The 22,081-nt window shown below is 38.9% G+C and overlaps 1 protein-coding gene across 4 annotated transcripts in view; it reads left to right on the forward strand.

Annotated features, from left to right (window-relative positions):
* The window catches only part of si:ch211-186j3.6 (neural-cadherin), a 310,397-nt gene that overhangs the window by 82,187 nt on the left and 206,129 nt on the right, over positions 1 to 22,081 (forward strand). For all 4 annotated transcript variants that reach the window (XM_044167606.1, XM_044167542.1, XM_044167692.1 and 1 more), the window contains 4 exons: positions 5,425 to 5,622; positions 9,502 to 9,727; positions 11,445 to 11,649; positions 17,413 to 17,524. In XM_044167606.1, coding sequence (XP_044023541.1) covers positions 5,425 to 5,622; positions 9,502 to 9,727; positions 11,445 to 11,649; positions 17,413 to 17,524 — 741 coding nt within the window. The remainder of the gene's footprint in view (positions 1 to 5,424; positions 5,623 to 9,501; positions 9,728 to 11,444; positions 11,650 to 17,412; positions 17,525 to 22,081) is intronic.

Here is a 22,081-nt window from a genome sequence, read left to right on the forward strand (position 1 = left end):
CTCTTCTCTAATGCTATTGATTTATGCAATTGCTTTGTTGTTGTTTTCCTTTATCTTCATCTTCCTAATTCTTCCATCTTCCACTTTACGTTGTTCTGGTGTTTCTATAACAACCGCAGGGTCATTTCTCAGCCTCTGTGTTTCACTCTTAATCCTGTTCATGCAACACTCAACTCTTATTTTCTTTCCTGCTTTCTCTCACTGTGCTCTATTTTACTTCATTGCACCCTCTTACTCCGAAAATACTTATTTTTCTGCTGCTGTCATCTTGCTATCCACCTTTCATCCTTTCATCATTTACTGTACAATCATACTTACAAAGACATTTTCACATATCACTACTTGGATTTGTTATTACTGCGAGTAAAATGTAAAGATGGAGAAAATTCATCAACTTGACTTGCTGTTCAGCCAACTGTAAATAAGTGTAGGACAATTACAGTGATACCATTCTGGTAAATAATCATTCGAAATAAGAATCAAACATTTTTTCAACATAACTTACATAACTGAGAGCAATCCTCTGGCTCCAGCCCTGAAATTACTCCTCTGCTCCCCTGCTGCGACCAGCAAACACTGCTGTGCAGCATCTTCTTTGTGAGTGTGTGTGTGTGTGTGTGAATGTACTGATGAGGTCTGTGTGGGGCCTTAGTGTGTTTTGCCAGTGTCAATATGATTGCTGTCTACTACGGGTGCAGATAGCGCAGCCTTGATTATAATTACTAGTTGAGATGCAGAGACAGCCTCCTCTCAGTTTCTTCTTGATCATTTTTCCGTTGTCTGTTGTCCACATGACATATTCAGGAAAGAAATGGAGGGAGATGACAGTTGGATAGAAGACAGTGTAACTGAATAAGAGCAGTTGAGAAGAAAAACAGTGGTGGAGGAAGTAAATTGTATCAGACATCAACTAATGATTATTTTCATTATGGATTAATCAGCTGATTATTTTCTTGATTCATCGATTGATTGTTTGGTTTGTAAAAATTCTGAAACTAGTAAGAAATGCCGTCACAACCCAGAGCCCAAAGTGACACCTTCACAATGCTTGTTTTGTTTAAAAAAAATGTTGTCAACATTTTTAAAAACAAATTAAAATTATTAAAAGGAAAAGTAGCAAATCTTTTCATTTGTGAAGCCGGAAATGTATTAATTAAAAATTTTCTGCCAATCGACTGATTAAATGAATCGTTTTAGCTGCACTTGTCTATACTGTTGGGTAGTTTAATTTATAACGAAACAATTTACAAGCTCTTCCACGTCTTCTGCAAAAATCTTAATTTGTAAAGTAACTAGTAACTATAATGCTGTAAAATAACTGTAGTAAAGTAAAAAGTACAGTTAGTTATTTCCCTCTGAGATGTAGTTGAGCTGTTGGGATTCAGGTAGGGTAAGTTTGGTTATTAGCAGAAATATCAAAGATAAGATTAATACCTATCAAAGAAGATTAATATCCTCTGTCTCATTATAATCTTAATAAGCTACACTTAACTTGACAGTTCATGCACTATTACCTTATACCGTATCATATCATACAACAATCAGCAAGTGTGTGTGTGTGTGTGTGTGTGTGTGTGTGTGTGTGTGTGTGTGTGTGTGTGTGTGTGTGTGTGTGTGTGTGTGTGTGTGTGTGTGTGTGTGTGTGTGAGAGAGAGAGAGACAGTATAGAGGGGTGGGGGTGCGAGGGATATGGCGGATGTGACTATAACTTGTTGATAGTGGATAGCAGGCAGCTTAGCTAGCAATGCTGTCACGCTGTCTGGGCATATAAGATGTGTGTGCAAGTGTAAAGGCTAAAGGCATGTGGGTTAGTGGAGAGGAAAGAGAAAGAAAGCACACAGAGTAAGGCACAAAGAATCTCAAATGCCGTGGCAAAGCACAATAGCGGCCCCTTTATCACACAGGAACCTGGCAGCGAACTTTCATTCACTAGCGATGTTACTGGACCTTGGTCTGATAAAGCACAGTTATTAGCTTCCACAGTGGCTAAAATAACACAGTCAAACAGCCCAACAAACATAGAACATGCTAACACAAAGAAAAACACAACAATTAGGACACGGCGGTTCGTTACTCTCCAAAATAAGCAAAGCACAATTCACAACAATGAAGCTTAGATGAAATAACACAGTTATCTCTGCCCAGACACAAGCCTCTTACTTGAAAATCACTCTTGGTTAGCGATGGTATGCGTCAGTTTGTTTGGGTTATCCGGGGAACTCTACACTATCGGCGGCTCCAATGGTAAAAGTGTTCCTTCTAGTGGCATCGAAACGAAACAGTGGTCGACGTCGGTGGGGAGAGAGAGAGGCTCAACAGCGGTCTTGCTCTCCGTGAAGAAACGGTCAGTCCGCGTCTCTTCCTTCTGCAGGTATGGGATCGTTATCCATAAGTGTGTTGAGCAAACACAAACCAGCCTGTTGCTCGTCCCGTGAATTGAGACTGTTCTGCCTTCCTGTCGTAATGGGGGTTAGAGTGATAGACGATGAGCAGTGTGTGGTGCTAAGCTTTATAGACGTGATATTGTCACAGCTGTGCGCCAAGATTTGATGCGCTATATTTGCCGTCAGTCTTACACCTCGGTGTAAGTTAACAGCTGTAGGGACTTGGCATCATTCTACTGTCTGTCCTTTGTTTCTCAGTCGAGCCTTTTAGTGAAGGCTTCAGCTTTTCCAGTTACATACCACCACTCGTGGGCGGCTGTGGCTTAGTGGTAGAGTGGGTCGTCCACCAATCGGAAGGTCGGCGGTTCGATTTATTCTTTTTTGGTATTTGTTTTTTTTTATTAGGAAAACAAAACAAATTTAATTGCAAAAATTGGATATTTATGCTGGGATTTTATTTTCAATTCAATTTTGGGGGAGAGGGAGGCACAATGCAAATACCACCTAAAAATGTTTTTTAAATAGTAGAATTGTAATTGTAGTATTAATATTAATAAATTAATAATAATTGGAATGACAGCTATAGGAATAATAATGACAGTATTAGTAACAGAGCCAATAACAACAACTGTAGTAGCAGTTGTCGAGCAAGTGGCCCACAACCACAGATCCAGTCTCTGCAGCTCCGTAGGGGCAGAAATACCTGCTGACAGCGACAGAAGGTGAGAGTAGAGAAACAAGAAGGAACACAGAACTACGGGAGAGAGAAGATGTTGAGTTAGTAACATGCAGTAATGGAATAAAAATGCATACAGATGGAGAGGGAGAGAAGGAGAGAGGAAAGAGATGCATCATGGGAAGTCTCCCGGCAGTCTAGGCCTATAGCAGCATAACCAAGGGATAGTTCAGAGCTCACCCAAGTCAGCCCTAACTATAAGCTTTATCAAAGAGGAAAGTCTTAAGCCTACTCCTAAATGTGGAGATGGTGTCTGCCTCCCAAACCCACATTGTGATGTGATTCCACAGGGGAGGAGCTTGATAACTGAAGGCTCTGGCTCCCATTCTACTTTTGGAGACTCTAGGAGCCACATGCAACCCTGCATTCTGGGAGCGCAGTGTTCTAGTAGGTATTTGTAGGTGAGGAGAAGGATTTTAAATTCTATTCTGGAGTCAGTACAGGGAAGCTAAATTTGAAGAAATATGATCTCTTTTCCTAGTTCTTGTCAGTACACGTGCTGCAGCATTCTGGATCAACTGGAGAGTCTTAAGGGACTTGTTCCTTATAATAAGGAATTGCAGTAGTCCAACCTAGAAGTAACAAATGCATGCACTAATTTTTTGGCATCATTTTGAGACAGGATGTGCCTGATTTTTGCAATGTTATTTAGGTGAAAAAGGCAGTCCTTGAAGTTTGTTTCATGTGGGAGTTAAAGAATACATTCTGATCAAAGATGACTGAGGTTCCTTACGGTGCTGCTGGAGGCCAGGGCAATGCCATCTAGAGTAACTATATCTTTAGATAATGTGTCTCGGACGTGTTTGGGGCCAAGTTCAATAACTTCAGTTTTTTCTGAGTTTAACATCAGAAAATTGCAGGTCATCCAGGTCTTTATGTCCTTAAAGCATGCTTGTAGTTTAGCTAACTGGTTAGTTTCATCTGGCTTGATCAATAGATATAATTGGGTATCATCCGCATAACAATGAAAGTTTATGAAGTGTTTCCTAATAATATTGCCTAGAAGAAGCATATATAAGGGGAATAGAATCGGTACAAGCACAGAACCTTGTGGAACTCCGTGACTAACTTTGGCGTGCACGGAGGACTCACTGTTAACATGTACAAACTGAGATTGATCTGATAGATAGGATTTATTTGCATGTGTTAAACACCTATTTTGCTACACTTTGTTGCACAAATAAAAATCCTCCGGAATCATATAAAGGACTTTTTCCACCTTATCACTATGTCTAACGGCAATAGTAGTCTATTAATGTGGTGTAAAGTTCACCAACGCTTTGCATTGTGTAGTAGGCGGCCAATTCAGAGCACCCCAGATTGTATACGACTGCAACCAATGATTATTTTCATCTGCCAATCATTTTCTTCGTTGATTAATTATTGTTTAATCTATGAAATGTTAAAAAACTGAAAAACTATCCATCACAATTTCTAATCCAGTCCACGATAATGTCTACAAATTGCTTGTTTTGTCCAACCACTAGTCCAAAACCTATAACTACAGTATATTGTATGACAAAGAAAGGTCTGCTACTTTTTCCTGCTACTTTTGATTGACTAATTTATTTGACTATTCGTTTCAGCTTTAAGTTGCATCAAATGTTGTTTTAACACTTGTGTCAGCGTTGTGCTTACCTGACAAATACCTACTACATACGCAACAGTAGGTTTTTGACCTCTGTAAACTGCTCTCTTCTTCTTGGCACTGTTTTTACATTTATTAATTATTTTTGAGCTTGTAGCACTGCTACCTTAGCCAGCTAGTCCAAGCACAAGCTGTACAAGCTGCTGGAATGGTCCGTTTCCCTGGGCAGCACAACCAGTTGGAGTAAAACAGTAGGCTATTGCTGGCTGAATGTCACATGGTTTGCTCTGCTGGAGGAGTTGCTGGGCTGACAGAGTGACCCTTCCCAATTTCAAACATATTGTATTGTTTGTTTGGTATAATTGAACTGTACATGCAGCATTGCGTTTGTAAATTTGTAAGACAAACACAAAGCTTGTTTTGACAAAAAGTGTTGGCATGCTAAAATATGGATCCAGCTGAGGTAGGATGCCTTTGCCAAAGCTTTGTGAGCAAACTTTGTGAGCTTTACTGTGAGCATAAAAATTGCTCTTTATTGACCAATACTAGGTGAATTGCAATGGTGTGTTCCTCAGGTTTACTCTTATTCCCAAAAAACAAAGAAAAAATTAGGAAATTACTATTCAACAACAAACATCTAGGTGCCTTAAATTTGGTCTGCTAGTAACCACGATTAACCCACTCTAAACTGCCATTTACTTTTTATCCCTTTTCAGGTCCAGAGTGGTACTTGGTCAGAGTGGAGTTGACTGTGACAGATGTAAATGACAATGTCCCAGAATGGAGCATGGTTCCTGCTCCCTACCTCGCTGTTGTTTCCCCTGATGCCCCTGCAGGCTCGCTGGTCTACAAGCTCTATGCGCAAGATGGGGATGAAGGCAACAACGGCGAAGTGGAGTACTTCCTGTCTGATGGTAGGTTATTTTTTCTTCCTGCATGTCCTATTGTTTAACATTTTATTTGAAAAAAAGGGAATTTCTTTTCCTAACTCCTTACTTTGAGGTTAGGCTGAGTGGATGAGTGCCAGGACCCGGTGCTGCGCACACTGATTCACTGGAATGGCATACTAGGTTGCTTAAATAGAACAGAATAATTCCTTACACCTGTGCTTTTCCTGCTATAAATCAAAATGTTAGGAACAAAATAGTAGGTGACAAACAATATTTAACCCTGTGAAAGGCACCATCACTGGGTTTTGAATCTAAAGTATCAAATCTAAAAAATTTCAGCCTCTATGACATGAGGGGTTTAAGTTTAGAAAGTACACACTTGTTTAGATAGTACACACTTTCACCCACAAAACATTTACAGTTTACTAGTAATCATACTGGAGTATATTGATTTATATACAAAACCTTTGAACATAGACATTCACAGTAGGTGTTGAACTACATCAATAGTTTGCTTGGTTTTAGATGAGTGTTTCATCGTTGATGTGTATGTGTCAAGTTCTCCTCTTGTTCAATTTCCCAAAGTACACACGGACAACTCAAATTTTCAACTTAATCACTTTTAATTTTCTTTTTGGCTTTGTCAGTTGATCAGTAAATTAGGTTGTAAACCTTTAAAGACAGAGAAACAAAAGTTACCATTTTGACTAAACATTTTCAAATGTTTTAGTAAAGTTTTAACATTTAACATAATTTTAACATTTTTAACTTGTACTATCCTTTTGTATCTTATGCATTTACATTTTTTCAAACTCAAAATAAAATTTAGCACAAACTCATTTAAACACAAAATCAATTAAGTCAATGCTGCAGTGTGTTTCTTAGCCAATCTACAGCAGTTAAACATACTTGTCCAATTAAACAGCATTTCAAACATCATAAAATTAAATAAAACATTTCACCGACCATTGGCGTCTTGGGATTGAACCATAGAGTGAACTTGGAGTGTCTTCTCTCTGAAGTTTCTTTGTTTAAATGAATGATAACCTCCATGTTTTTACAGGTGCTTTCAATCAGTGACAATGACTGATCTGGTCATAAGCAGCCAGTTTGCTGCTGCTGGTGCACTCTGGGAAGTGTAGTTCTTTTAGACCTACTCCTGAGATTTAGCTCAACAGTATGATACAGAGGGAATAAATGTGTCATGGTCAACACTTTTTCTAAATGTTTTCCATGATGCTAAATTAAGCCTGCTTCTGTTGCTCCTTGAAATTTGAGCCTCCACTGAGCCAGTAAGTATTTCATGCACACATTGTTATTTTCCAGTGTAATGTAATTCATTTCTCCACTACGTAAAATAATTGCTTTTCTTATTGTCTGCCATGTAATGATTTCGTCTGCCCATTTTGGAATCTGTTAAACCACTGCCTATAAAGAGATTTTTCGAATTTTCCCCATGGGGGTGACAAAATAAATTGACATTAGAAATTACAAGAAAAACATAAACATTGATGTTGGTTTCTAGACTTAACTTTTCTGTTGTTTGAATTGATGTTGGGTAAATTATTTTGTGAATTGTGTGATAGAAGGCATCCTATTGAGGTCGATTTACACCCAGTCAAAAATGGTGACATTTGTAATTGCAATGTAGTTTGAATGAAAGTCTTATCGTACCCTGTTATGTTTCATACAGCTCGTGAATTTTAACATCACAGTTTCAGTCTATCTGCATGTCTTCTTTGCTTTTCACATCTCAGTAACTTGGAAAACTAATTGTCTAGTCATATTTCTCACTTTATTGGAGCATGTTCAGCATGCATTTACAATATTTTTGACAGCTCATGCAGGCAGCAGTATTTAAATCGAGGCTGTTATGTGTCCAGGGGTTGTGTGTCTCGCTATTCTTTCCTTTTTATGTTTGAAAGCCTTCTCAACATGAAACCACAGAAAGAAGTCTGGAAAAAAGGGATCAAGATCAACACAGATAAACTCGCATTATGATATAATCCTTTGCATCTCTAGTTAGGTTTTGTTTTTGTATTGATTTCCACTATTCTGCTAATATCTGATTGAATTACATCTACAGTAGGGTGCACAATATGGTAAAAAAAAATCATATTGCGATTATTTTGACAGATTACGATTGCAATATTTTATTTGTTTTTTTTAAATTTAATCTTTATTTAATCAGGCAGTCTCATTGAGATTAAGATCTCTTTTCCAAGAGAGACCTCTGAACAAGAACATTCAATAGAACACAAACAAAAAACAGAATCAGCATAACTACACAATAAACAAGGAATTAATAAAAACAGTTACAAGAATCATTGAAAACATCAGACAATAAAGCTATAAAATCTCCAAGGGGAATGTAAGACTGTAATTTGAGGGAAGTTTGCGGTTCATTCCATTTAAAAGGTGCATAGTATCTGAAACCAGTTCTGCAACATTAGTGTGTACACTGGATCGTGTACTGTAGTTACTGGATTTAAATAAGAGAAGAGATGTGAGGTAGTTTGGAAGCTTCAACAGTAGAGCTTTATAGATGAATAACATGAGATGGCTATTTCTTCTTCACTGTAAGAAAGTCCATCCAACTGTGTGATACAGAGAGCAATGATGAGTATGAGATTTGTGATAAGGCGTAAAGCACTGTGATACACAGGATTTAACTGCTGAAGTGTTGATGGAGCAGCATGATAATAAAGAATATCTCCATAGTCAAGGACAGACATGAAGATTGACTGCACAGTAGTTTTACCGTTGGAAATAGACAGACATCCTTTAATTCTATACTAGAGACCTAGTTTGATTTTTAAATTTTGAGTCAAATGTTGAATGTGAATCTTGAATGACTGCTGTCAAGCCAAATTCCTAAGTATTTGTAGGACTCATATGATATGGTTCACGATTAGTGGGAATGATCATTTTTGCATCACAGTTTTCATTCCACTGAAAAAACGATTAAAATCATCATGATGTGACATTTGTTGGGGTCTGTACCAAACAGGGGAACAAGATTTGTAGGCCAGGGCATCTCTGCAGCAGTACAGTACTTCATTATAATGCTTTTTTTGTCACACATTTTACTTTTATCAAAAAATTGCAGCTTCTGCAATTTGGATATTGCACTTGGCCATATTGCTATTTCGATAATATTTCGATTAATTGTGCATCTAAAAACGTCACCTCTTACCTTTCACTGTTCTCAATGTATCATTTGTCTTGTTGGATTATGTATTATACATAAAAGGTTATTTTGAACCTTTCTTTGATCGATTGCTCTTCCATATCTTGTCCAACAAATCCAATAATTTTAATTATTACTGTTATTTCAATTTACTTGTGAGCAATGATGCATGTAAGACACATGCAGATTATGGCCATTCTGTAGAAAATGTTGGAAATGTATAATTAAACAAACTGCATTAGTTTATTTTATGATAGGTATGGATGGATGGATGGATACATATGTGATATACTGTATATATTTACAGGGTTCCCATGGACCCTTGAAATCCTTGAAAGTTTGTGAATTTGAGGGGAAATAATCAAAGCCTTGAAAGCTTTTGAAAATAGACAAAAATAGACATGGGTTATTGAAAGTGCCTGAATTTATATATTTTGTGCAAGAATAGAAATTGAAGTTCTTTTGATATTTTTTTTTTACTTAAAGTAACACCACTGTAACACAGCACAGTTGAGAAGTGTTCACACATTCAAGTCTCTCTCTTTTTAATTGTTGCCTGTGAGCTTCTGTGAAGCCTGCTCATTATAAAAATTCTCAGTGTTGTAACAGTAATTAACCTTGATCCACGTCTCAAACTATGCCATGTACCATGTATTTAACAAAAAAAATGTAAATGGTGCTCCAATCAGCAAACACATTGCTTTTATCTGCAGGTGGTGATGGTCGTTTTGAAGTGGACAGGAAAAGCGGCCAGGTACGAACTACAGGCCTTCCCCTGCAGCGGGACAGGGAGTACCTGCTGACAGTAGTGGCTGCTGACCGGCTGAGCAGCCGCAGCGCCCCTGCTGTTGTCTCTGTGGTTGCTGGAGCCCGGCCGCCACAGTTCACCAATGCTTCCTTCAACATTGCCATACCGGAAAACACCCCTGAAGGACAGCCGTGAGTATACACATACACACACAGGGATAGAAAAAAAAAAGAGCCTGGTTCTATCTCTGGAATTATCTCCAGAATATATATGTCGGGTTTGTCAGGATTTGTTACTTTGAAATTCTCCTCAAGACATCCACTTGGAGGACTTTACAGGTTCACACATATCTGTGCACTCATACATTCTCTTTCTACCACAGACACGATTGATATCCATGCCGATGAACATTAGTTTTACATTGCTTACAGGATGTGTTTGAAAAGAGGAATTCATTATAGACATTTGATGTGCATACATAATATTTCTTTTATCTTTCTTACATCTGTTCAACAAAACGTCATTACACTGGACTTAAAAGCTGGAACAAAAGCTTGTAAGAATACTTGTATACCTTACACCTATGTTTTACAGACTGCTAGATTTCCATATTAAAAGCATGACACATTTAGCCTTGAGCATGTATGATATGCAGCACAAGAGTTAAAGCACTGCCTTCAAGTATTGATTTACACACACACACACACACACACACACACACACACACACACACACACACACACACACACACACACACACAGTGTTGTATTGTAAAGGTTTAACTAGGGATGCAGTGTTCCGTGATGGATGTAATGCATGGTCTTTACACTATTCCTTTGAGATCGTAGTGTGTGATATGTAATATGTATGTCACACAGATATTCAATACATGCCTGCATGCCTTCACACATTATACTGTATAGGCCTGTGTATCCTTACACACACACACACACACACACACACACACACACACGCGCGCGCGCGCGCACACACACACACGCGCACACACACGCACACACACACGCACATCAAGCCTCAGGTCTGACTAAAGTGGTACAGACTAGTGTCCTTGGATTGGTCTCATTATTCCCGCCCAGCCTCTTTTATTTGACTGACACACTTGGCAAACCAATAAAGTGGATTATCCAGTCTGTTGTTTACGCTGATTTCATCAGGGAAATTGTGTAAGCGTCGAGATAGCACATCTAAAAAATAACAAGCACCAACTCAACTCAGCATTTTATACCTGTATGCCCCGACCCAGTGTTGTGCATGAATTTTTGGTGAACTGAACGTATCCATTTGCAACTAATGAACGTGAGCACCGTTAACTCCTTCGAGAGTCAACGGCATTAATATTGGGTGATGTGTTTATCCTCAAGGTCTTGTAATGTTTTCTGTAATGAACTGTTTTTGTCACTAAAGGGGGCTGTTGCTGTTAAACACTTCATCTTCTGCTACATTTTCTCTGGAAGAAAAAAAAAGTAAGAAATGCTCATGCAGTCTGTTCTCCATCAGATTCTTCACCTGCACCTCACTGTCTTCTAATTCAGGGGGAAATCACTATGAATTTGACGTTTGCGCTTGTGTCGCATTTTTAATGGAGTGTATCCAAAGCAGTGGTGCTTTTTCCAAGGCGTATATCCAAACCGTTACTGTTTGCAAAACACAGCGGAAACTTCAAGCAGAACGTAGAATGAAAGCATTACAGGTTCTTCGGTTTAGGTTATGGGTCATTAACTTCCTATAGTGGAAAGGGCCTATCAGAAGTCTTCTCTACACCACTCAACATACAAGAATGTTTGGAAGACATCTATTTAACCATGCAAATACGTACTCTGCTCTCTTCTACCCCACCCTGTACTGCAAATTCAGTCGATGATGTACTTTTTCTCCATGTCTCCCCAGATTCCTGGTCACACCTGCTGTGTCCTTCCAGAAAAAAACTATCAGCTACAGCCTCCTCATCAATCCCAGCAGTCTCTTCTCCATCTCAGCAGAGACTGGTGAAATCAGCCTGACCCGTCCTATTGACTATGAGAGCGACCAGCATCGCTACTTGCTATTGGTGCGAGCCAGCGAAGGCCTGGACAGCATGAGCAGTGCAGCGGAGGTTTGTGTGTGTGTGTGTGTGTGATGTGAATTCCAAGTCACATTTCCACTGTCAAATTCAATGACTGGATTGTCTTACAAGGTTGTCTTGTCAAGTCTCACACAGTCTATGCAGAATACTGCAAACAATATCTGACAAGTCTTCAAATTAACAAGCCTTCTACCAGTGAGGTGATGTCACTTACTTGTCATTTTGAACTCATCAATGCTACATGGGTTGTTCTGGGATGCCGTTAAACTGAATTGATTGTAAAAGAGCATTAAAACCCTCAACCTAAAAGACAACTGTATGTGTCCAGTTGTAGTCTTCAGTCAAACCCAAACAGACTTGTCTGTGGAATGAGTGCTCTGGAATTCCCAAAGACTTCCTCATGTTTGTGGAAGTGAAAGAGAACAGCGGCTGACCCCTGCAGGCATCGATGCATCTGGTCTGGTTTCCGTCATTATTCTGGCCTCAGGCTCAAACATGTCCTGCTGAACCATCTGTCCTCAACTGCTCCTCTCTGGGCCCCAGTGGACTACAGAGCACCAAGAGCCTGTATGGGTACTAGATTCAATGGTGAGAAGAAATAGGAAATAAAAAGGCAAGGGATGATGGTATGTGCCTTGGTCTGCTCACACTCCTGCCCTTGGTAGCCAGCCTCCTCAGCCCTGTGCCTGCCCTCTGGAGCCTGGGTAAACTTTTTGAATATCTACATGTACAGTCCCATCAGCTCTGAAAAGCCTGCACCTTCTAGACACTGCAACCCCTGCCCCCACAGCTGCCTCTCTATCTGTGCAGTTTAACACCACCAGATAGAACATTTGCTGTGTGTGTGTGTTGAACACTGAACATACTGCCTGTGAGGCACCAATATTTGATTTGATTTTTTTTAAAAAGACAATTCTTAAAAGAAATTGATTTGCATTAGAAATGAGTGAAAGTGTGTCAAATAATACTTTTTTTATGGTGCTTTACTAGAAAAACTATTTGTAGTACTCTGAACATCTCAAACATTTTACTGGCCAATACTGAGTGTTTAGTGTTCTTGATCAGCAGTGGAAAATGGTGTTGTAGGCTAATGGTGTTGTAGGCTTGTTGACAGGGTAAACCTTTTACATATGCCCTGTGCTTTATATTAGATTTAATGCCCCTATATTTGCTCTTTTCTGCCTCCTGAACAAAATTACAGTATCAGCCATTACATCACATTGGAGCAATTGAGAGGATAATGGAGGGCTGAATGGCTACAACAAAGCTTAAGTGGTTTATTGGTGTAGTGTATGGTGGTGACAAGGCATGATACATCCACTCGACATTCAACTGTTTAAATATTCATTCTATTTACACCCCTTCTGTTTTACTAGAAATAATCTACATAGTACATTTTATAGATGCTTTCTTGGTCAACCGACCTATTTATTGAACACAGACACCCAAATCATCCAAGTGTACCTAATAGTGCATTGGCTCCAGTGCTCCATGCTAATACTTGTCTGTGCTGACTGATCGAACTGTAGGTTCCACGCTAACATTTTAGCACACACATTATGTGATAGCAGACTTAATACCAGTTAGAATATTCTTTGGGCTAATGGTTTTATTTTTAGAATATCAAAAATAGTGAACATCAGATGAATAAAAACAAATAATGCCAAAATAGAGGTGAAATTTAAATGTTAAATTACCCTTTAGTCTTTTACTGCAAACATTTTGTGTCTTTGTCTGTGTAAGTACATAAAATTCAGGTGAAAACACTGTTTACTAGATGTGTTTTCAATTTCCTGAAAATTTGGTAGAAAAAAACCTGAGTCTTACAAATACCGTAGGAGCATATCCCATACCAGCACATGCTGACAACATGTGGTGTTACCACTGAATGTGAAATTTATGAGACAAGCAAAGTAATGCCCCACCACAATTCCTTTGATATATTCTATAAATCGAAGTTTAAATTCCTCAGTATTTTATAAAACAGTCTTCCTCTGGAAAAAATAAACAGCTGTGCTGTCGGTCACTTATGGAGGGTCTGGATGTGATTCCACACTAACTCCCTCCACTGTGGCAAACATGCAACAGTCAGCGTCTTCCATCGGTGCACTCACATGGAAAGAAAACAGCCAAAATGGCAAAGAGCTGTTGTGCAACAGACTGCACAGACAGATTCAGAATGAACTGAGGCATATGTTTTTACAGACTGCTGAAGGCTAAAGAGAAAAGAAAAATTAAGTGTTACTTTCTAAGGGGCAGTGTATGCTTAAGTAACCAAACACATGGTTTTCTGATACATATAATCAAAATATTTTCACAAACCTGTCCACAGACAAGATACATTTGAAGTCCTTGTGATTTTGGTATCCAAATCCTGCTTTAAAATATAACCAGACATCTGTACTGCATTTTTTCAGGCTTGTAAGTGTAATGCTACTTCCCTGGTGTTGAGCTAGTTATGCACTATATACATACAGTATACTAAATGTGTCAGGAAACTCAATTTCCTCCCACATACATCTATAGACCACTGTCTGTCTGGTACATTCTGAGATCATTGCTGATCATAATGGCTTCTACTTCACTTTTCTACTTTCAAGATATTCAGATGTTTTCCTGGTATCACAGCTCTGTCCATTCATAGCACTAAGGGACTGTCACAATGTACGGATTTGTATTCAATTAGCAGCATTTCTTTTAGTAACTACAATAAACACAGATGGATTCCTACAATTTTCTTTTGAAAAACCCAAAAAATGTATTTCCTTAGGAATGCAGCAAGTTTCTACAGCTGGATTCGAACTAAGGACTTTGGGGTTGTAGTTGTCTGGACTTACAGCACACCCATGAAATGGCTATTAACAAACAACAGTTAAACTTAAACAATTCTCTTTTCAAGCTATTCTCTGAGCTTTCTTTCTCTTTTTGTAATTAAAAGCCAAACTCGTCAGCTCTGATCTGGCTCTCAGCTCTACTTCCCCAATTAGTGGCAGGCAATTATAGGTGCAATGACTGCATGACTCCATGCAGTAGCACATATGAATCTACTTTAAATACGACCCTCTAGTTATAATTCCTTTATGAAGCGTTGTCTCTTGGCCCTTGGATATGGCCTATTTTGGAAAGATATAAAGCAAGCAATGGCTCACGGTAGCTGAACACCGCAGTACTATAAACTAGAAAAGCTGGCCTAACCTGTGGACACTTATTTCACTGGAGCTACCTGTTCTTGTCTCTTTGGTACTTATGGACTGAGAAGATTGACTTGCCCTGATGAGGATGTGACTCAGATTCTCTACTTTTAAAGTGTGAGGCATCCTGGATCCAAAGACTACAGACTGTGGCTCCTCTAGGCCTCAACAAAAAATCTGACTTTAGGTATTTTGTATTAAGACCCTTTTGCCAATATTTATTGTTTCTGTGTTTTCTGTGAATGTTGTGTTCCCTGCAGTGTCACTGACTCGACGGCGTGGTCGGACCAGCCCCGCTCAGATCTACTCCAGTCCTCTCAACCGTCCATATCTCTGCTCTCGCGCTCTCTTTGCTAGTGGCTCATATTACATAAGACCCGCCCTCTTCAGAATGGCAACCAATCTAAATCAACAAATGACCACCTGTGACAATGCCAAAATGTGCTATGGCATTTTGGTTGTATGCATTATGTTTGATTTTAGACAAGAATGCAGCTGTCCTGAGACTGCTTATATTGGAGACACTTGCTGCACATGCAATAATGGTGACTGACAGCTCACCTGCTTATTTTATCCAGAGATAGGTAACTGTTTGTTAATGAATATGGATCAGAATTGCTTCTATTTTAAACAGTTCATGTTGATCCTATAAGCAAGCTCCTCATATTTAAGACATTCCATTTTTCCCTCGTTCTCATATTAAAGTTAACTATAGCATTAATATGGTGGAAAACAATTATGTTCATTTGCTTTCCAAAGAAGACTGTAGAAATAATGCCACCACGTCAGTTTTTTGCTTTTTGATTTTATTCTGCTTTTCAGAAATCAAAATAGTGAACAGGGGTGGTGTATTTGTGTGGACTGGAGTCACTGAGCATGACTTTAATTTGCAGGTAGTTTCCAGGTTTCTCCCTCCAGGAGTGATAGCTCATTGGCACCATTAGTTACCTAACCAGCCTGAGACCTGCCTGCAGCTTCCCTGAGTGTGTGTGTGTGTGCGTGTGTGTGCACACAAATGTCTGTGTGAGTGTGTTTGAGCCCATCTTGCTGTATTACGGCTGACTTCCCCTCTCTTCTCATTCAATCTTGCTTTTCCTCAGCCTTGTTCACACATATACCTTACGTTCATATATCTTGTTTAACCCTCGCCGTTTCCTGTCATACTGACACATAGGCTTGCTCACTCTGGCAAGCAAACACACACACACACACACACACACACACACACACACACACACACACACACAGACAAACAAAGATTATCAGTCACTTGCAAACACATACAAATCACCACAGGGGAGTTGACATGGTCAGATTTTATTTTGTTGTCCATTGCTTTGAAGCTGATCTTTGCTGAAGGACTAACTGATATTACAGAACTTCATCTTACCAACCAGGACTTAATAACAGTGGTATTTACACACTACTTACTGTGTGTGTGTGTGTGTGTGTGTGTGTGTGTGTGTGTGTGTGTCTGTATCAGAGAGTGATCTGTAGTGTGTTTGTGTGTATGCCGTTGTATTTATATGGAAGAGAAGAAGTGGGGCTGGGGTCAGAGAGGCTCACTTGCCAGCCCATATCTGTATTTATTCCTCCTGAATGCTGCAAGCAGGCATTCAACATCTGGCAGAAGATGCTGTGTTTGCCTTCATGTCCCCAATGAACTGAACATCATTACAGTGTCTCACGCACACGCACTCACACTCACACCCACACCCACACCCACACCCACACCATACAAATCCATTTTAGCACACTGATCCACTCTCATATGTTAGTTCAGGGCTTCTGAAAAACTGCACACTGCACACACAAGATTGCATTGTCGGCTGACCTACTGAAGAGACCATAGTGCAAACTCTGCAGCAACTCCCTCTCTGAGGAGGGGTAAATAGACCAGAGGGGTCAGGGCATGCCTTTCGAGACAGTTGGGATGAGGCTTCCTTTTGGGTAGGGATAGGGTTAATGTGGGTTACTCGCAGATGAAAACGACTCCGGACCCAAAGAAAACCAATTCCGGATGGTGCCTGAAGTAGTAATCCCAGATTTAAAATTTTCATAACACCAAGCCAGTGTGACTTTTAATCTCAAGCTTTTCCACTTGTGATTGCCTGGGCAGTTTTAGCACATGTAGATACAGTAACAGCGTTACTGAAACATGTATGAGATCGGAAATGCAGAAACTCTATACAAATTTTTTATTCTTTAATCATTTTTTTGTTATTTTTTCTGTTAAGTAACATGCTCCAGATGTATGTTGATATACAATCATTTTTGCATTTTTCACAAAGGTATATAGTAGAATCACGAGGTAAACAAGACTTGGTGTCGTTCAACTTTCAACATTTTTATATTGTCAGAAGAATCCTTAAAGCAAGTTGAATCAGTTTAAAAAAAGAATTATCACACCATGTCGATAGATTATTTTTCACCTTTAAGATTTTAATGCCACTGGATTTGATGACTACATGTGACAGGAATTTGTGTGTTTTCATGCCGCATTTAAGTGAAAAGTCTGTGTAATGAAGGTTAAACTTGATGTCATGCCACCCCACCTCCCTTTTTTGACTTCCTGTCTCTCCCGTCCTCAATTCTCTCTCAGGTGCGAGTTGTTATTGTTGATGAAAATGACTGCGTTCCAGAGTTCCTCCAGTCTATTTACAGCAAGGATGGTGTACCAGAAACTGTGACAACTGCAACCTCCCTGCTGCAAGGTGAGACATCTGATAACTACAATACAGAATGCATAAATCATGATGTTATTGAGGGAAATGCTGCAGTGGTGTCCCTTTTTCCAGTCTGGATTGAATGAATATCACCAGTTGAAAATACCAGTGAATCACAAGAGGGGTTTTATTTTCTCTATGTCCATATTAGGTGGTTACTTTATGAAAAACAATACATATTTCACCTTATGAGTCCCTGGAAGTAAAGCTAAACCGGGTGCAGCTCAGTGGGCTACTTGTGTGCCCGTTGGGGTCTGTGATATGTAAATGTCTGAGAAGCCCTGCTGTAGTGGCTCTCAGAACTAAATAAGAGTGGCTGAGCTTTTTTAACATTCATGTGTTTTGACTGGTCAGGAAACTGAGTAGGTACTTGTCAGCACTGGCAGCCGTGAAATCACTGGTACTTCCATCAGTGCAGCTGCTCCAGCCTCTCCTTTCCTGTAATGACCCAATTTCCACATGGGGATCGCTTAAGTTTCATCCTATTTGAGGAAATGTTAATGGTAACTGTTGTGGGTCTTATCTGTGGGTCTATTGTGGGTATGACTTATCACAATTTGATCTGTCACACTTAACACTGAGAAGCCCACACTTTTTTAGGTTCTCACAGACTGCCAACAAACCTGACAGCAAAGCATTTCACACTTCTCTTTCCTTCTACACTCTGCACAAAGACTGCATTGGTAGCCACATTCTACTTTAAAAAAAAAAAAAGAATTTCTTAAAAAGTGTAATAATTTATCAAAATTGCATGACTAATCAAACAATGTTTTAAAAGCAGCTCAAGATCATTCTATTTAAAGTCCAAAACAAAGTGATACTTAAAATTGAATAAACGGGTTTACTTACTGTAGGCTAAAAAGGGAAACTCCAACAGAGCTGCAAATGAGTATTGACACGAACAAAATGCAGGAAAATGAAACACTGCATGCAGTACGTAATTTATTAATGATTGCAGTTATGACACCTCATTGGAAGTGCTCATTAGCTTCGGCTGCAGGCGGAAAACTTTTGGGTTGGATTCACATTACAAAGCTTTGTTGTTTTACACTTGTGCTGTGTTCTTGCTGATATGTGTTGTGATCATTGCAGTCATCCTCACCACTATCATTATTGCCATTTGTCAAATAGGCTATTTTATAAAGGCCACAATGAGGTATATGCACATAGTTTATAAACACACACAGTGTCACACTAAATAACAGCTACGACCTGTAAAATCACTTTGTACCCTAAGAAAATAGTCATACTGCCTTTACAGCCAAAATTGCGCATAGCGAAGATCATTTAGTTGAGTAAAACCGAACATGAGGATTTGCAAATGAGTAGAAAGGTCTGTAACACATTTGTTGAGGGTTTCAATCAATTATGTTGAATTTCAGAAACTGAAATGGAATTTTGATCTAAATAGATTTTTTTTTTTTGCTTACCTATAACAGGAAAAAACCAACTGGATGTTGCCACAAAAATTGTAAATATGTGTTTCGTGTAGACCCATTCTTGCTTGCCTGTACATCTGTGTTCTGGAAAAGGTATATGAATTCTGTTTATTAATTGTTGAAAAATTACAATACGAGTTCAAAGTAATAACTTACAGATCTTATTAGCAATCAGAAGTAGAAGATGTCAAAACTCCAGCAACAACATTAATGATGACATAGCAGTGAGAATAAAAATTTGGCTAAAGCTGGGAACATGTTAGAACAGGGGTGTCAAACATACCACAAACCTCTGGACTTGTCATAAGGCAGAGTTATGTAATAACTAAAATAATAATAAAAGCAGCTAGCCGGATGGTGCAGCAGTCTCAGGCTCAGCTTCTTTTTCATGAGGACGCAGTTCAAAGGGGACAAAATTTCAAATGGGTAAAAGAGCTGCCTCTAAATAGTGATTTCTTTCTAGCCATGATTGTGTCATCTGATCGTGGGATGGGTGAAGTCTCCTTAAGTGGTGGCTTGCTTTGGTAGAGATGTGAGAAAATAAAAAACAAATGTATATATATTTAATATAAATTAAATATCAGACTATGCTTTACATATATAGAACTTAAACTACCAAGGGCTTTAACATGTGCACACCTCAGCAGATCAGCACACAGTAAGGAGAAAAGATATTGATGTTTTTTTCCTTGTATAGACCTACTACTTATCCATAGTTTTTTACTCAGTTGTTGTTGCTCATGAGAATATGCTTTGCCAGTATCGTACTTGAGAGAGTGCAAGGAGATGAGTGTTTTGCGGTACACCATGTCACAGTAGTTAGTATGTGCCAAAGACATGCTGTATATGAATCAACTACTGAAAAAAAAAATCTGTGCCAAGTGAAACAATTAGCAGAGAACACTCACCAGGCCCTCAACAAGCACAAAAAGCTATGGGGAACAGCATGATTAATACAGTTTTTCCCCATAAGATTTTGTGAGATTCTAATCCAATTCTAATCCAGTATTCCAGCTATTTCAGCCATGATTTGTGTGTCAGGTAACGTTAAATGACTTGCCCGTGGACATTCAGCTTACTTTCTAGTTGTTCACCTTGGGTTCCAAAGATGCACCTGGCTATGTCGTAGTATGTTTTAACAAGACTCTACGCCACACAGGCTGTACTCAGACACAGTGGTGCTTCGAGCTAAATGCTAACTTCAGCATGCTAACATGCTCACAATGACAATGCTAACATGTAAAGCATGTATAATGTTTACCATGTTCATCATCTTTGTTTAGCATGTTAGCATGAAACATTTGCTACCGTAATTAGCACTAAACACAAAAGTATAGCTGAGGCTGATGGTAATTAGTTTTGCAGGTATTTGGTCATAAACCAAAGTATTGGACAAATTGGAACTTTGACCTGATGATAGCCCCAAATTCATCCTCTGGGGACCATGACTGTTTCATGGCAATCCATCCGATAGTTGTTGAGATATTTCAGTGTGGACCAAAAATTTGGACTAACTGACAGACCAACATTGCCATCCCTAGAGCCATGCCATTAGCGTAGCTAAAAAACATGAGTCTATGGGCCATTTAATAAAAAAAAAAAATGTAAATAATAAAGGTTCATTCTACTTGGTGTTTGCTTAATTGTCATTACGGAACACCAGAACTAACTAATAAAAATGCTAGCAAATGCTAATAAGTGAGTGAGTGAATGAGAGAGTGAGTATGGTGTAGGAGGCATAGCAGGCGCTCAGCTTGTTGCCATCAACAGGTGCACCAAGGAAGGCGAGAAATTTCACCCTGCTGTGCGTGTCTGTGTGTGTGTGTGTGTGTGTGTGTGTGTCCCCACCCATGTGCATGTACTGTATGTGTTTGCACGTTTGGGTTGGGAGAGGGCTGTCTGTAATTTTGTGAGTATCTTTGGTAAAAAACAAAAAACAGATGTCATATAAAAATCTATATGAGGAGCTCCCAATATTGAAAATTAAAAATCAGCTTTCACTGTTTCATGAACAGACTGTATTTGCTTATTATGATTTCTGAAATGGTATATGTATCCTACAACCTTTCCAGAGTTTCCAATTTTTCAATTTGAACATAGGCAATTAGCTTTTAAACTTACTTAGGTGAAAAATTGTTGCTTACGCAAGGTGCACCTTTGCCAAAAACACCTGTTTTTCTCATAAAAATTCAGAAAACCTTAAAACAAAAATGCTCAAATGCATGTTGCAATAAATACAATTAAATCCACCTGATCCATTTCTGAGTGCACCTGAAGCTGAACAGCCCAACCTCCTGAAATAAAGACATGTTTTTTCCCCCTTACTTGTGTAAAAGGGTTAAAAGGCACAGTATTCAATTAAATGAGCAGGGAAAAATAGGCATCCAGCATCGTTTTGCTAAATCATGTGCTAGTAATCCCGTAATCAGTTTCATCGTGAGAGTGGACAAATGTGTACTTCAACTGCAGAATACCAAGCAAGCCAAATATCTCGCTTACAGACAGACATGGGAGATGCAGCCAGAAATATACTGTGCCTCCCCCCTATGTAGTAATGCCAGCACAACAATGATGATTCAAAAATATGTAAATAAGGGACTTACTGATAAATACATGCTCAAATGGTGCTCTGAAGAGTACAAATTTGTACTTAGTAAATTAAATATTGACTCATGTGACATGTGAATGGTCATTGCATGGGATTGGACTGGCAGACATTAGTACTGCAGTTCATTTTCTACTCATCGTCATTGGATGAGAGGTAATTCATCATTTTGCAGCAGCAAAACAGTTATATTTCAGCTGCAATTCAGAAAAATGTCAGTCCTTGTAAATCACTTTATCCAACTTGCAAGGCTGACATAAATCTGTATAAGAGAAATTACAAACACCATAGTGAGGAGCATCTTCTGGACAACAACAGCCATTTCCACACCTGATTTGATGCAGTTTTCAGTTGTGTATGGCAATTTTTTCCCTGCTAAATAGAAGGCAATATGACATAGCACATATAGAAGCAGAAGCTGCAAACCAATGCTTATGGCAATTTATGAAACATCCATCCTACTTACAGTGTTGTGTAGGAATTTACTCATATACATATATA

This window comes from Siniperca chuatsi, linkage group LG1 (genome assembly GCF_020085105.1).
Source record: "Siniperca chuatsi isolate FFG_IHB_CAS linkage group LG1, ASM2008510v1, whole genome shotgun sequence".
NCBI lineage: Eukaryota > Metazoa > Chordata > Actinopteri > Centrarchiformes > Sinipercidae > Siniperca > Siniperca chuatsi.